This window comes from Panicum virgatum, chromosome 6K (genome assembly GCF_016808335.1).
Source record: "Panicum virgatum strain AP13 chromosome 6K, P.virgatum_v5, whole genome shotgun sequence".
NCBI lineage: Eukaryota > Viridiplantae > Streptophyta > Magnoliopsida > Poales > Poaceae > Panicum > Panicum virgatum.
In genome coordinates, this window is record NC_053141.1 from 17,500,408 (window position 1) to 17,512,033 (window position 11,626).

At 48.2% G+C, this 11,626-nt stretch overlaps 1 protein-coding gene and 1 long non-coding RNA gene across 2 annotated transcripts; one reads left to right on the top strand and one right to left on the bottom strand.

Moving 5' to 3' along the window:
- Positions 1–4,380: 4,380 nt before the first annotated feature.
- Positions 4,381–5,129, top strand: LOC120711935. The gene is made up of 2 exons (XR_005690549.1): positions 4,381–4,454; positions 4,572–5,129. It is a non-coding gene; the product is annotated as an uncharacterized LOC120711935 (long non-coding RNA).
- Positions 5,130–5,335: 206 nt separating this feature from the next.
- On the bottom strand, positions 5,336–9,811 carry LOC120711934 (probable xyloglucan glycosyltransferase 3). The gene is made up of 6 exons (XM_039997610.1): positions 9,345–9,811; positions 8,092–9,238; positions 7,690–7,998; positions 6,771–7,061; positions 6,552–6,665; positions 5,336–6,441 (listed from the first exon to the last, which is right to left on the bottom strand). Exons 2-6 carry the CDS (start codon positions 8,983–8,985, stop codon positions 5,731–5,733), a joined length of 2,319 nt encoding a protein of 772 aa, XP_039853544.1. The 5' UTR covers positions 8,986–9,238; positions 9,345–9,811; the 3' UTR covers positions 5,336–5,730.
- Between the last annotated feature and the right edge of the window lie 1,815 nt (positions 9,812–11,626).

Sequence of the window (11,626 nt, forward strand, 5' to 3'; positions counted from 1 at the left end):
AAATAAAGCCTGACGCTTTTTACGAGTTTATGGATTAGTTTATACTGGAGTGCATTACTATGATACTAGTATAAAAATTTAAGTTTCAATAGTCATTTTATGCAATTTAATTATTTTTAAATAATTTTGTTTAAACACATACTCCACGAGTTTCAGTAAAACGCACAAGCTATCCACAGAGGAAACTTGCCGTGACAAGGCCCAGGCAGAGGTTCGCTTATTCCTACTAGCCCAACAAAACATCAAAAATGAAGGGGGTTTTTTATTTTTTATTTTCATTTTTTACAAAAATATATTTTCGATTTGAAAATTTACAAGAATATACCCGGCCGCCCCGCTGCCGGGCGGCCGGGACCTGGCTGCCCGGCAGCGGGGCGGCAGGGGCTTTTGTGCAAAATCTTTTGCTGAAATAATTGCGCGGAGGTCCCTGGGGCCGGTCGCCCGACAGCGGGGCGGCTGCTGGGCGATCGGCTCTTCCAGCCATATATAAGGGTTGGCTGGTCCCCCACCCCTCATTTGCATCACTAAAATTCCAGAAACCAAGAAAAAAGAGGGAGGGAGGGAAAGCGGCGAAGCCCTGCCGGATTTTCGAGCCGGCGACTGCAGGTAACCAAAATTCTTCTACGCTTTACAAATAGATTATGTTGTAATTATTTTTATTGAAACAGTATATTAGCAATCAATTTAATTATTGTTAGGAGTGATTAGTGGTACATTTAGGTGCAGTTACTTGTAATGATTAGCATTGATACTGTACATTTAGTGTTAGATTAAGTATTAGAAAGTACTAGAAAATTATTAGAGAAGTATTAGAAAGTCTTAAAAATTGGAAGATAATATTAACATTTTTTAGAAAATGTTAGAAAATTGTAGAAAGTATTTTGTTGAAACAGTAGTTTAGCAATCAGTTTAATTATTATTAGGAGTGACTAGTGGTACATTTAGGTGTAGTTACTAATAACGATTAGCGTTGATATAGTATATTAGCAATCTGATTGCTCACTTGTGATTGCCAGGGCTTAACACCATGGCATCCTCAGGATCCACCTACATTTCATGGAGTAAGGTGACGGAAACAGTCCCCCAAGGAGTCCAGGTGACTATGTGTTTTTGCGGATCCTTGTGCAAACTAATGAAATCAAGGGTTTTGGGGGACGACTTTGGCAAGAGATTCTTCATGTACGAGAATTACGAGTACGACCCGCCCAAGCATTACGGCAAGGACCGAGCAAAGGTACTACAAAACACTATCACAGTTTGTCACTTTCAGATCTAGTAATGACTTCTAACATGATTTGGGGAAAGACTCCACCGCCTCTATGTGATTTCTTGCAGTGGTTAGACACCGAGCAATCTCAGTAGGATAAGGACCACGTGGAGCGTCAATCAAGGTGGGTTGCACAAAGGTGGCAACGAATGCTGTATGAAGAACAGATGGAGGAGAAGCGTAAGAAAAACCAGGAAGAGATTCAGAAGAGGATTGCATAAGTGGAACGTCAGAAAGCAGAGGAACGTGAAGCTGATAGGGAGAGGAAGGGAGAGAGGGCCCGCCGTGCTAAGGAAGCAGGGTCTGAAGCTATTAGGAAGGGAAAATATCCCCGGTGCACTCAGTAAAGCACTACCATGTAATCCCGGTATTTTACATTTCCTAAGTCATGTTAGGTTTAGTCACAACACGAGGTTATCGTGTTGCACATGCCATGCTTTTCATTGTTCAAGTACCTAATAGTACGAACGCCTTAGACCTCTGCTTTGTAATCATAGCATTGTTTACAAAACTGTATTGCAAACCGAAAATTTATGATTCATAACTACCTTTCTATTTTCAGTACACTACATTCAGTGAGCAATCTAATTGAACCAACCTACACATTTAGAACTACAACCAAGAAATCTTACTACACAAATACCTTCGTAATATTACATGCTACAATCTAGTGCAAATACATATCCATACATAACGAAATGTAATTATCACATACAGGTAGGAATACATATCCATACATCAGGTTCAAATACATATGCACACATAACGAAATCTAGACGCTAAGGTATGTGAGAGTGTATGGAAATGAGTCTTTGGATTCACATTGAATATCTCGTGAAGCCATTTGCGTATGGAACCAAAACTCATGTCTAAGGGTTTATCTATTCCGCACTCTCTTCGTTGAAAAGCTGATAGATCTACTCCATACGCATCATGAGAAATATATCTGTCAAAATAATGAACTTGAAAACGAAGCTTGCTCGACACATCTGGACACACAATCATGATATTAAATTGATTGCTAATCTACTGTTTCAACAAAAATAATTACAACATAATCTATTAGTAAAGCGTAGAAGAATTTTGGTTACCTGCAGCCGCCGGCTCGAAAATCCGGCAGGGCTTCGCCTCTCTCCCTCCCTCTCTCTCTTTTTTTCTTGGTTTCTGGAATTTTAGTAACGCAAATGAGGGGTGGGAGGACCAGCCAACCCTTATATAAGGGTGGGAGAGCCGGTCGCCCAGCAGCCGGGCAGACAGGGCCGCCCGCCCCGCTGTCGGGCGACCGGCCCCCAGGGACCTCTGCGCAATTTTTTCCGCGAAATTTTTTTCACAAAAGCCCCTGCCGCCCCGCTGCCGGGCGGCCAGGTCCCGGCCGCCCGGCAGCGGGGTGGCCGGGGTATGTTCCTGTAAATTTCCAAATTGAAAATATATTTTTTTGTAAAAAACGAAAATAAAAAATAAAAAAAATAAAAAAACCGCCAAAAATGAACGAGCCTATTACGCGCCCAGTCAGCCCAATCCAATTAGTCCACCGGCTTCACGTTTCCAGAACCGGCCTGCTCATCACGGCCCGTGACACCCCGGGCGCTCGCGGCTCGCCGCCGGCGCGGTCCCCGCAGCGACGACGGCCACCGGCTCGTTGGGAACCACTTCCGCGCCGATCGGCGACGGACCGCCCCAGCCTGGCGTGCTCTGCCCTAAAAGTGGATCGGGTGCTCTACCCTAAGAGGGGGAGGGGGTGAATTAGGCACTAATAAAAATTTAGACCTATGGCTCCAACTAGTTTGCACAAAACTTAAACTAAAACATGCTATCTAGATGTGCAACTAGGTTGTTCTAGTGTGAAAACCCCTATCCCAAAAAAGTTTAGCAACCTATAGCCTTTTCTATCAAGAAACTATTCTATGAAAGTAAAGGCACATAAATTGCTAGTAAGAAATGCGGAATTTTAATGAGCGGGATAGGAGATAGCAAACTCTTGACGCGGTGTTTATTCCGTGGTTCGGTTAGCCACAAAGGCACACCTACATCCACGTTGTTGTAGCACTCACTAAGAGTTTTGCTACTCGGCCACCAAGTCTCTTCCGTGAACACAATCACGATCACCTTGGCCCCGGGTTCCACTAAGGAGCTTCTCCACAAAGGATGGGGGTCTCCACGTCCCCCGCACAAAGTGTCGTCGCCGTTCCACACCAAGTCGGAGGGTCGATGACGTTGCCGGCGAGCTTCAAAGCTCCAAGGTACCGGCGCACCAAGCTCTTGTTTTGGTTCACTAGAGAACCACAGCACAAAGGTTCAAGGCCTTGCAATCACACTCACTAAGAGCTAACCTTTACACAACACTCTCAAAGTGTGCTAAGGGCTAAGGATATGATCTTAATGCTTTTGTATGGTTTGGAGATGTTTTTGGATGTGTGTGGGATGTCCAGCAACTCCAGCAATTTTCAAATGGCCGGGGTGAGGCGTATAAATAGGTCACCAAGTCTTGTAGCCGTTGCTCCAACGGTTAGCAGAAAATCTGCGTATCATCGGATGAACCGATGCCTCTGGCAGGGGTAGCGTCGGTTCATCCGGTCACTCTAATACCCGTAGTAGCCGTTGAACTCCTGACAGCTGACATAGTGACCACCGGTTGAACCGATGCTTTCACGTCGGTTAAACCGGTCACTCACAGCACTCAACTCTTCTGCTGACGTCATTACACCGATGGTATGCACCGATGCCTCACCGGTTCAACCGATGCCTCACCGGTTAAACCGGTGCTGAAGACTTGACTCTTGCTCGGCTTGCATCGTCTCTGAAACATAGTACGTCCAATGCACCGTTACCCCTTTTTGAACCGTCGGTTCATCCGGTGCCTATAAACTGACTTGGCTTCGATTCCCTTCTGCACCAAAGTACCATATCGTCGGTTCTTCCGACTACCATAGAGGAACCCCCGTAGGGGCGGCCCTTCGGGCCTTGCTACGCCTATCTTCTCTTTTTCTTTGTCATCACTTGAATCTAAAAACCTGAGAATGATCATCTTAACAATCATATTAGTCCAAATGTTGTGTTGTTATTCGATCACCAAAATCACTCGAAATGGCATAAATGGTGCCATGTTCGTTTCATGCCCATATCTGTGCGCCTCTTTCGCCGCGGCTCAGTTGGCGCCTGGGACAAACATCCATCCGTGATTTTTCTGGTACAGCAGCTTTCAAATTCGCTCAAATCGGTAATGTGTAGTTGATCGCAAATCGCCGAATTTGTGATCTATTGGGTTCGATTTTGATTGCCGCCTTTTGATTCCCTCGAATTGGAGGCCAGGGTTAGGGTCCCCCCCCCCCTCCCCCCGGCGGATACTCTGATAGCGAATCATCTCGGATAAAAGAATTCCCGGTGATCGAGGCTACCATGTGCCGCGTCAACAATCTCACCGGCCTTCTGAATCGATCACAGTGTCAATTGTCAGGTAAGCAAGCTTTGAGCTTTCCAACATTTGGTTTCTGGATCCCTCTCTCTCTCTCTGTATTTTTTTCCCCTTCCCTGCAGTTTTGATTGTTCCAATAGTTGACAAATGCATGGTTAATTATGGCTGATCTTGTAGATGTCAACAGTCTCTTGTCCTGGTTTGGTCCTTTTCACTTTCACTTTGGTCAGCACTAGGAGCGTGAGTAGTTAGATTGATGCTTGGTTTGCATGGTGATACTATACTAGATCCTGGTCAATTCGCGATTTCTGGGAATACATAGGACACAACAACAACAAAAATCAAATATTATTATCATATATAATTACTCTTAAGGAACATGTATAACTGAGTCGAGAATGAATTGGATGGACGCTTTTCCTTTTAATGTGATCATAATTTCTTTGTATAGATCTGCCTTGCATAGAGGCTAATAAGTACTTTCTGTATGACTGAAGATTTTAATTTGAACTCTGTCAGTCACAATTGAGCCGAGTCGTAATCATAAAATGTCTGAAAGTAAAACCAGGCGGCTGAACTCATGAACATTTGAAGCATACAAGATTTGATTTATCCATTGACATGTAGTATCAGTTACACCATATCGATCACAAATGTAATGTGGAAAGAAAACAAGAAGGCTACTGAATATATAGAGAACTCTCACCATCTGAATGTGGTAATGAACAACCCGCTTGCTTGCTTTGCCTACCCTAGCATAACACAGAGCACTAGCTAGAGAACAGAAGAACAGTTCATTTCAGGTAGTAACACCGGACTCTTTGATCTCTGAACAAAAAATATCAAAAGGATAAAAATTAAGAGAAGAAAAGGTCTAAAAATAATAATTCCACTGCTGCCGATCCATCCATCCATGACTTGTCCCCTCCCATGGCTGCATCTGCACGCATGCATGCGAGGCCTGCTGACTGTGCATGTGGCCTGGATCGACCGACGACGACGCCGTTCATGCATGGCGAGCCGGCCACTAGGTTTATTCTGCTGGCGGCGGCTAGCTGACCTGCTCGCCGATGAGGTCGAGGCCGACGGCGAGGAAGGTGACGCCCTGGAAGAGCAGGAAGTAGAAGTGCAGGCCCTGCGCGGAGAGCAGGCTCCGGGTGGCGGCGGTGAGAAGGAGGAAGGCAAGCGCCAGCTCCTTCTTGAAGATCCGGTTGGGCTTCTTGTTGGCCTTGCTGCTCTTCTTGGGGGTCGCCGGTGCGGCGGCGAGTGCGGCGGCGGCGTCCTCCTTGTTGGCCCACTCGGCGGCCTCCTGCTTCCTGAGCTTGCCCCACTCCTGGAGGCCCCCCTCTGAGACGCCGCGCACGAGCTTGGCGGCAGGGCGCCGCGCGTGGGTCTCCTCGGCGAGCGAGAGGATGTCGTCGGCCGACGAGGTGCGGCCGGCCTTCTTGGTGACGATCCACTCGTAGGAGCTCCCCAGCTGGAAGAGGCCCGAGACCATGGCGTTGAACTTGGTGACGGACATGGTGTTCTCGAAGAGGAGGTAGGGGATGATGAAGGGGATCGACTTGGGCGCCGGGAGGATGTTGAGGATGGACAAGAGCACCGGGATGTAGCAGATGACCCAGATGGGCAGCTCCGCCTCCGGCACGAACATGGTCAGCGGCAGGATCACGCAGAAGAGCATGAAGGAGTAGAAGGGCAGCACCAGCTTGCGCAGCAGGAAGAAGAGCATCACCAGGTTCGCCTTCTTCCAGAACGGGATCTGCATATATACAGAAAATTGCATCGATCCATCCACATCGTACGTCAATAATGCTCGAGCTCATGCGTCAATGGAGGATCGGAGACGCTTATACTATGTGTATGTGTTACCTTGGACTTGAAGACGGCCGGGAGGCAGAGGCGGAAGAGCTGCATGGGGCCGGAGTGCCACCGGTGCTGCTGCTTCCGGTAAGCCTCGTAGGACTCCGGCAGCTCACAGAGGACCTGCACATTATTTGTCACAAATCGTCAATGTCTAATTAACAAAGCAACCATTTACAATTACAAGCATGTCAAAGACGTCCATGGCTGACGGAGGTAGAAAATAACCTTGACGTCGTTGAGGAAGATGAACTTCCAGCCGTTGAGGTGGGCGCGCACGGCGATGTCCATGTCCTCGACGGTGGTGCGCTCCATCCAGCCGCCCGAGTCCTCGAGGGCCTTGATGCGCCACACGCCGGCGGTGCCGTTGAAGCCGAAGAAGTTGAGGTAGACGCCGTTGACCTGCTGCTCGACCTCGAAGTGGAAGCACAGGTTGATGTTCTGCAGCCGGGTCAGCAGGTTCTCGTCCTTGTTCACGAAGCTCCAGCGGGCCTGGACCAGGCCAAGCTCCGGGTTGCCCTGCACCGATAGATCCACGTGGATTGGATATAAGATTATTGTCTGACTAACAAATACCCCTAGTAGGGATCCAGATTAATAAATACTATATAGTGCTACTGCTACGATCGAGGTCATTAAGCTGTTCGTGCATTTCTTTGTCACAAAAACCTATAGTAGTGCACCACCAGCCAACCTATAAGTCGATAGCTCGTCAAGTCAACCGAATCTGGGTTTTGGACGGTCATGCATGCCCTACTAAGTTTCAGTGGCTACCATACCATGGATGACAATTACACTATCCTGTCTCAGTGCTACATTAACACGTCACCTACTTGTTTATTTCTTGAGGAATGTGCTAAAAACAGACTGGCTAGAAGAGAACTAGTTACAGATCTTGAAGTCATGGCTTTAATTAGGCTCATGGAACCAAGGTGTAGCTCACATGTTTACTGCATAGTTTACATCAATCTCAATCTACTAGAATGTGTAGGCATCATATAATACTTTGCATCCACATGCATGACTGCATGTTGAGATCCGAGACCAGCTAGCTAGGAATAGGATGCATGCATGTGTGATCGAGGAGATCGATGCGCGGAAGAAATTAAACAGATGAAATAAACAGAAAGCAGCAGTAAGACTATACCTTGAAGTGCGGCACGGTGAGCTTGAGGAAGTCCGGGTTGGGCTGGAAGTCGGCGTCGAAGATGGCGACGAACTCGTAGTCCTTGACGTAGTCGCAGCTCATGGCGGACTTGAGGTTGCCGGCCTTGTACCCGGTGCGCGACAGGCGGTGGCGGTAGATGATGTTGACGCCGCGCTGGCTCCACTTGGTCACCTCCGCCTTGATCAGCATCTGGCACACCTCGTCGTCCGAGTCGTCCAGCACCTGGATCAGCAGCCGCTCCCGGGGCCAGTCCATCTGGCACACGTGCGAGATGGACGTCTCGTAAACCTGCCATGCCCATGGTCCATTGCATTGGACGGTCACTACTATACTTCATGGCTGCTGCGTGCTAAGGTAGAAGAAGAAGAACTGATCGATCACCTCTTTCTCGTTGCACATGGGCATCTGGACCAGCACCATGGGGAAGTAGCCGTCGGCGTCGTCATCGGCGGCGTCGCCGTTCTCCACGTCGGCGTTCCTCTTCCTGCTGCCACGGCGGGGCTTGGAGGCCGGGATGCGGGGCTTGATGCCGCGGATCTTGATCCAGAAGCAGGCCAGGCACTGCACGATGCGGTCCACGGACTGCACCATGAAGAGCAGGATGCAGAAGGTGGACAGCTTCTGGATGGCCCAGGCGATGTAGTCGACGCGGAACTCGAGCCACGCCACGTACGCCCGGTGCAGCCACCCCTGGATCTCCCGCCGCTCCGGCACGCGGAGGTGCTCCGGCAGCTGCCGCAGGTTCTCCGGCAGGTGCTGCAGGTTCTCCGGCAGGTGCCGGAGGTGCTCCGGCAGGTGCCGGAGGTGCCGGAGGTGCTCCGGCAGGTGCTGCAGCTGCTCCTCCAGCTCCTGCAGGTTCCCCGGCAGGTGCTGCGGGAAGTGCCACCCCTTGAGGTGGGCGACCGTCTCCAGGGCCAGCACGGCCAGGGAGAGCAGCAGGAACGCGCGCAGGAACCGGAGCATCGCCCGGCCGCGCCCGGAGGCCTCGGCGTCGGGCTCGGCGTCGGCGTCGCGGCTGCGGCGGACGCGCCGGTTCACGGCGCCCAGGACGCCCCAGAAGCCGGCGGCCATCCAGGCCACGCAGCCCACGGCGCGGTGCGCGCGCAGGAGGAGCACCCAGGTGAACTGCTTGGCGTTCTTGCCGCGGGCCTTCTTGTCGGAGGCTGGCATGCCGGGCCCGTCGATCTCCACCAGGGAGTAGGGGTTGTCCATCTTCACCACCACCGGTGTGCCGCGCTGCTCCTCGCCGCCCCACCACGAGCTCGGCGGCGCCATGGCTAGCTAGCTTAGCTGCTCGTCGGTCACTCGCCGGAACAACCGATCAAGCCAAGAAATTAGCTAGCGCGCGCCGATCAGTGGGCTCTCGGAAGTCAAGCTTGTTGCTCCCGAGAACACCACAGCATGTGGGGTTGCTTCCTACCTCTTCCGCTTGGCCCTCGGAGACCTTGGGTTTATGCTAGTGAAGTGACGGTGCTAGCAGCTGCTGCTGTCTAGATCTTCAGTTCTTACCTCTTGGTGAACTTATCACCTGCAAGTACACATCATTACACCAAATATATGAGCTTTAAAAAACTGCAAAACACGATCCAAGGAGCAAACAAAGAGCCAGGGATTACTGATGAGTAAGTACTGACCTTTGTAACCTGATGAGATCGAGAAGCCTTCTTCGTTCTGACGAGCTTCAGATCCAAGAAAGGTGTGACCAGGACGTACTGATGCCTCGGACGAGGCAAGTGCACAGACACAGAGTCACACACAGACTTCCACACGCACACCCTCACAAGAGCACACACTCTGGTGTCTAGAGATGAGCTCACACAGTGGCTAGCTGCTTGAGTTTGAGGATAGTAGAGATACAGTGGAGAGTAGTAGTGAGTAGCTGAGCTCGAGTGTGTGACCACCAAAGCCACTACTGCTGTACTACAGGCTCCAGACTCTAGACTCCAGAGTAAAGCATCCGGTAGGCCACTAGGAGGGTTTTATAGAGAGATGGTGCCGCCCTGCAAGGGAAGAGAGAGATCTGCAAGGCAGCAAGTGCAGTAGTAGCTAGTGACGCAACACTCTAACAGTGGCCAGTGATGCATAGACAATCATCAAGCAGATCTCTTTTCTTTAGGAGAAAAAAAAGAAAGAAGAATCTCCCACACTGTTTTTATTTTTTGATGCAGCAGGAGCATAGTAGAGGCTGCAAGTTTTGACCTGATTTGTGCATTAAATTCATGTTAGGGGGTGGTGCGTATGCGATCTTGACTTGAGCGGGGGATCGAGCCGGAATCTGCCATTGCCGGCACCGTGTGCTTCGATCGAGCTCATGCCATGTGGGGTCTTTAAATGAAGCACAATCCCGTTGGCGTTGCTAGATCAGGGTTAGACCTCGGTTAAGTACTATTATTATTATCTCTAATCTACACTTATGATGAACTACCCAAATGCACCATGCTAATTAAGTGTGAATTAACCGTTAGGCACACGTACAGCTAGTTGTGGCGTCAGATGGTGATTAAGAAGCTTCATTGGAATATCTTGGGATTGCCGGGTTCTTTTCCCTCTCTGGTTGCCATTTCTTTTTCCGACGGAGTTTCTCCTGATTGGCAAAGTGCCATGCTTTTCTGTCCGATCCTGCAGGCTAGTGCCTGCAAGTTGGACCTGGGCTTGTTATTGGGCTTCCACTCAAATTGAATTTTGTACAAGTTCTTTTGTCTGAATATCGTAGTAGTAACGGAAAACATGCATGTTACTCCCCTCTCCTATTTACTTTGTCCGCTCAACCCCCCGAGCAAAATTTAGACTCACTTTACTTCCCTGAATTATTTCATTTGGTTCAATCTACTCCCTAATTAGATTTCTCTTTTTTTTTGTTTCTTCGCGTTGAAGTTGAGTTTTAATTTCAGATTTTGATAGTTGACTTATAACATAGCGATCTATGCTAGAAAAATATAGATTTTTCATAGCTACTTTTATTACAGTTTTATATATCTAAGATCAATTTCGTATTAAATATTCCTAACCTATGAAAATAGCCATAAAAAATTCTTAGTATAATTTTTTAGCATAAAGCATCATGTTTTGTATCTGTTCAAAAAATTTGAAGTCAAAATTCAACTCATCCCTATATAAATAGAAAAGTGATCAAATTAGGGGGTAGATTGGACCAAATGAAATAGTTCAGGGGAGCAAAGTGAGCCACAATTTTGTTTGGGGGGTTAAGCAGGCAGAGTGGATAGGTGAGCGGAGTAAAATGGACTTCTTCCTATTGTAACACAATTTTTATCTAGGGAACATATCTAGTGCAAACCAAGGACCTCGTGCAAACCCGTGCAAACCTACTAAACAAAGTTTCAAAAAATTCTGAAAAAAATCATGAATGTGCTTCTCAGATTTATGAGACACCTTGCCACTGTTAACTTTTGTTTTGCTTCACCATCGATTTCTATCTATATCCACATTTTCATTGCATACCAGAAAAATTAAGCATACCACTACTTAATCACGGCGCGGAGAAATTCAATGCAACGATTTCATACGAACGAGTAGTGTGTGTAATTTTTAGTCCATAAATGATGCGAGTTGAGTCCATGATAAGTATCACTTCACACCTGTGGTAGATAGAAAAAAATTGCCACTTCTATGTTTAATAGTTTCTTCTTGCTCCTCCTTACCCATCCCCTGGCTGTCCTTATTATGTTGGCTCCTACCTTCCACCCAATATGCTTGCAATGTTCCAAATGAGTTCATAAAGGAGGAATGAGATCAACTAGAGTGAAATTAATTTGTTAAGGAGAAGTGCTAATATGCATATCAACAAAGTTGGAGGAGCTGATCAGTTTCTTGCCATATACAAAATCCACACTGGTCACACCAATCGACCGGCCAGTAGCGCAGTTCAACAGCAAACCTTGATTCAACTACAGTGCTC

Coding starts and splice junctions, on each gene's coding strand:
- LOC120711934 (XM_039997610.1), bottom strand. CDS start 8,985: ATGGCGCCGCCGAGCTCGTGGTGGGGCGGCGAGGAGCAGCGCGGCACA. Junction 6,666..6,770: donor TCTTCCTCAACGACGTCAAG/GTTATTTTCTAC, acceptor AATAATGTGCAG/GTCCTCTGTGAGCTGCCGGA. Junction 6,442..6,551: donor CGGCCGTCTTCAAGTCCAAG/GTAACACATACA, acceptor GTATATATGCAG/ATCCCGTTCTGGAAGAAGGC.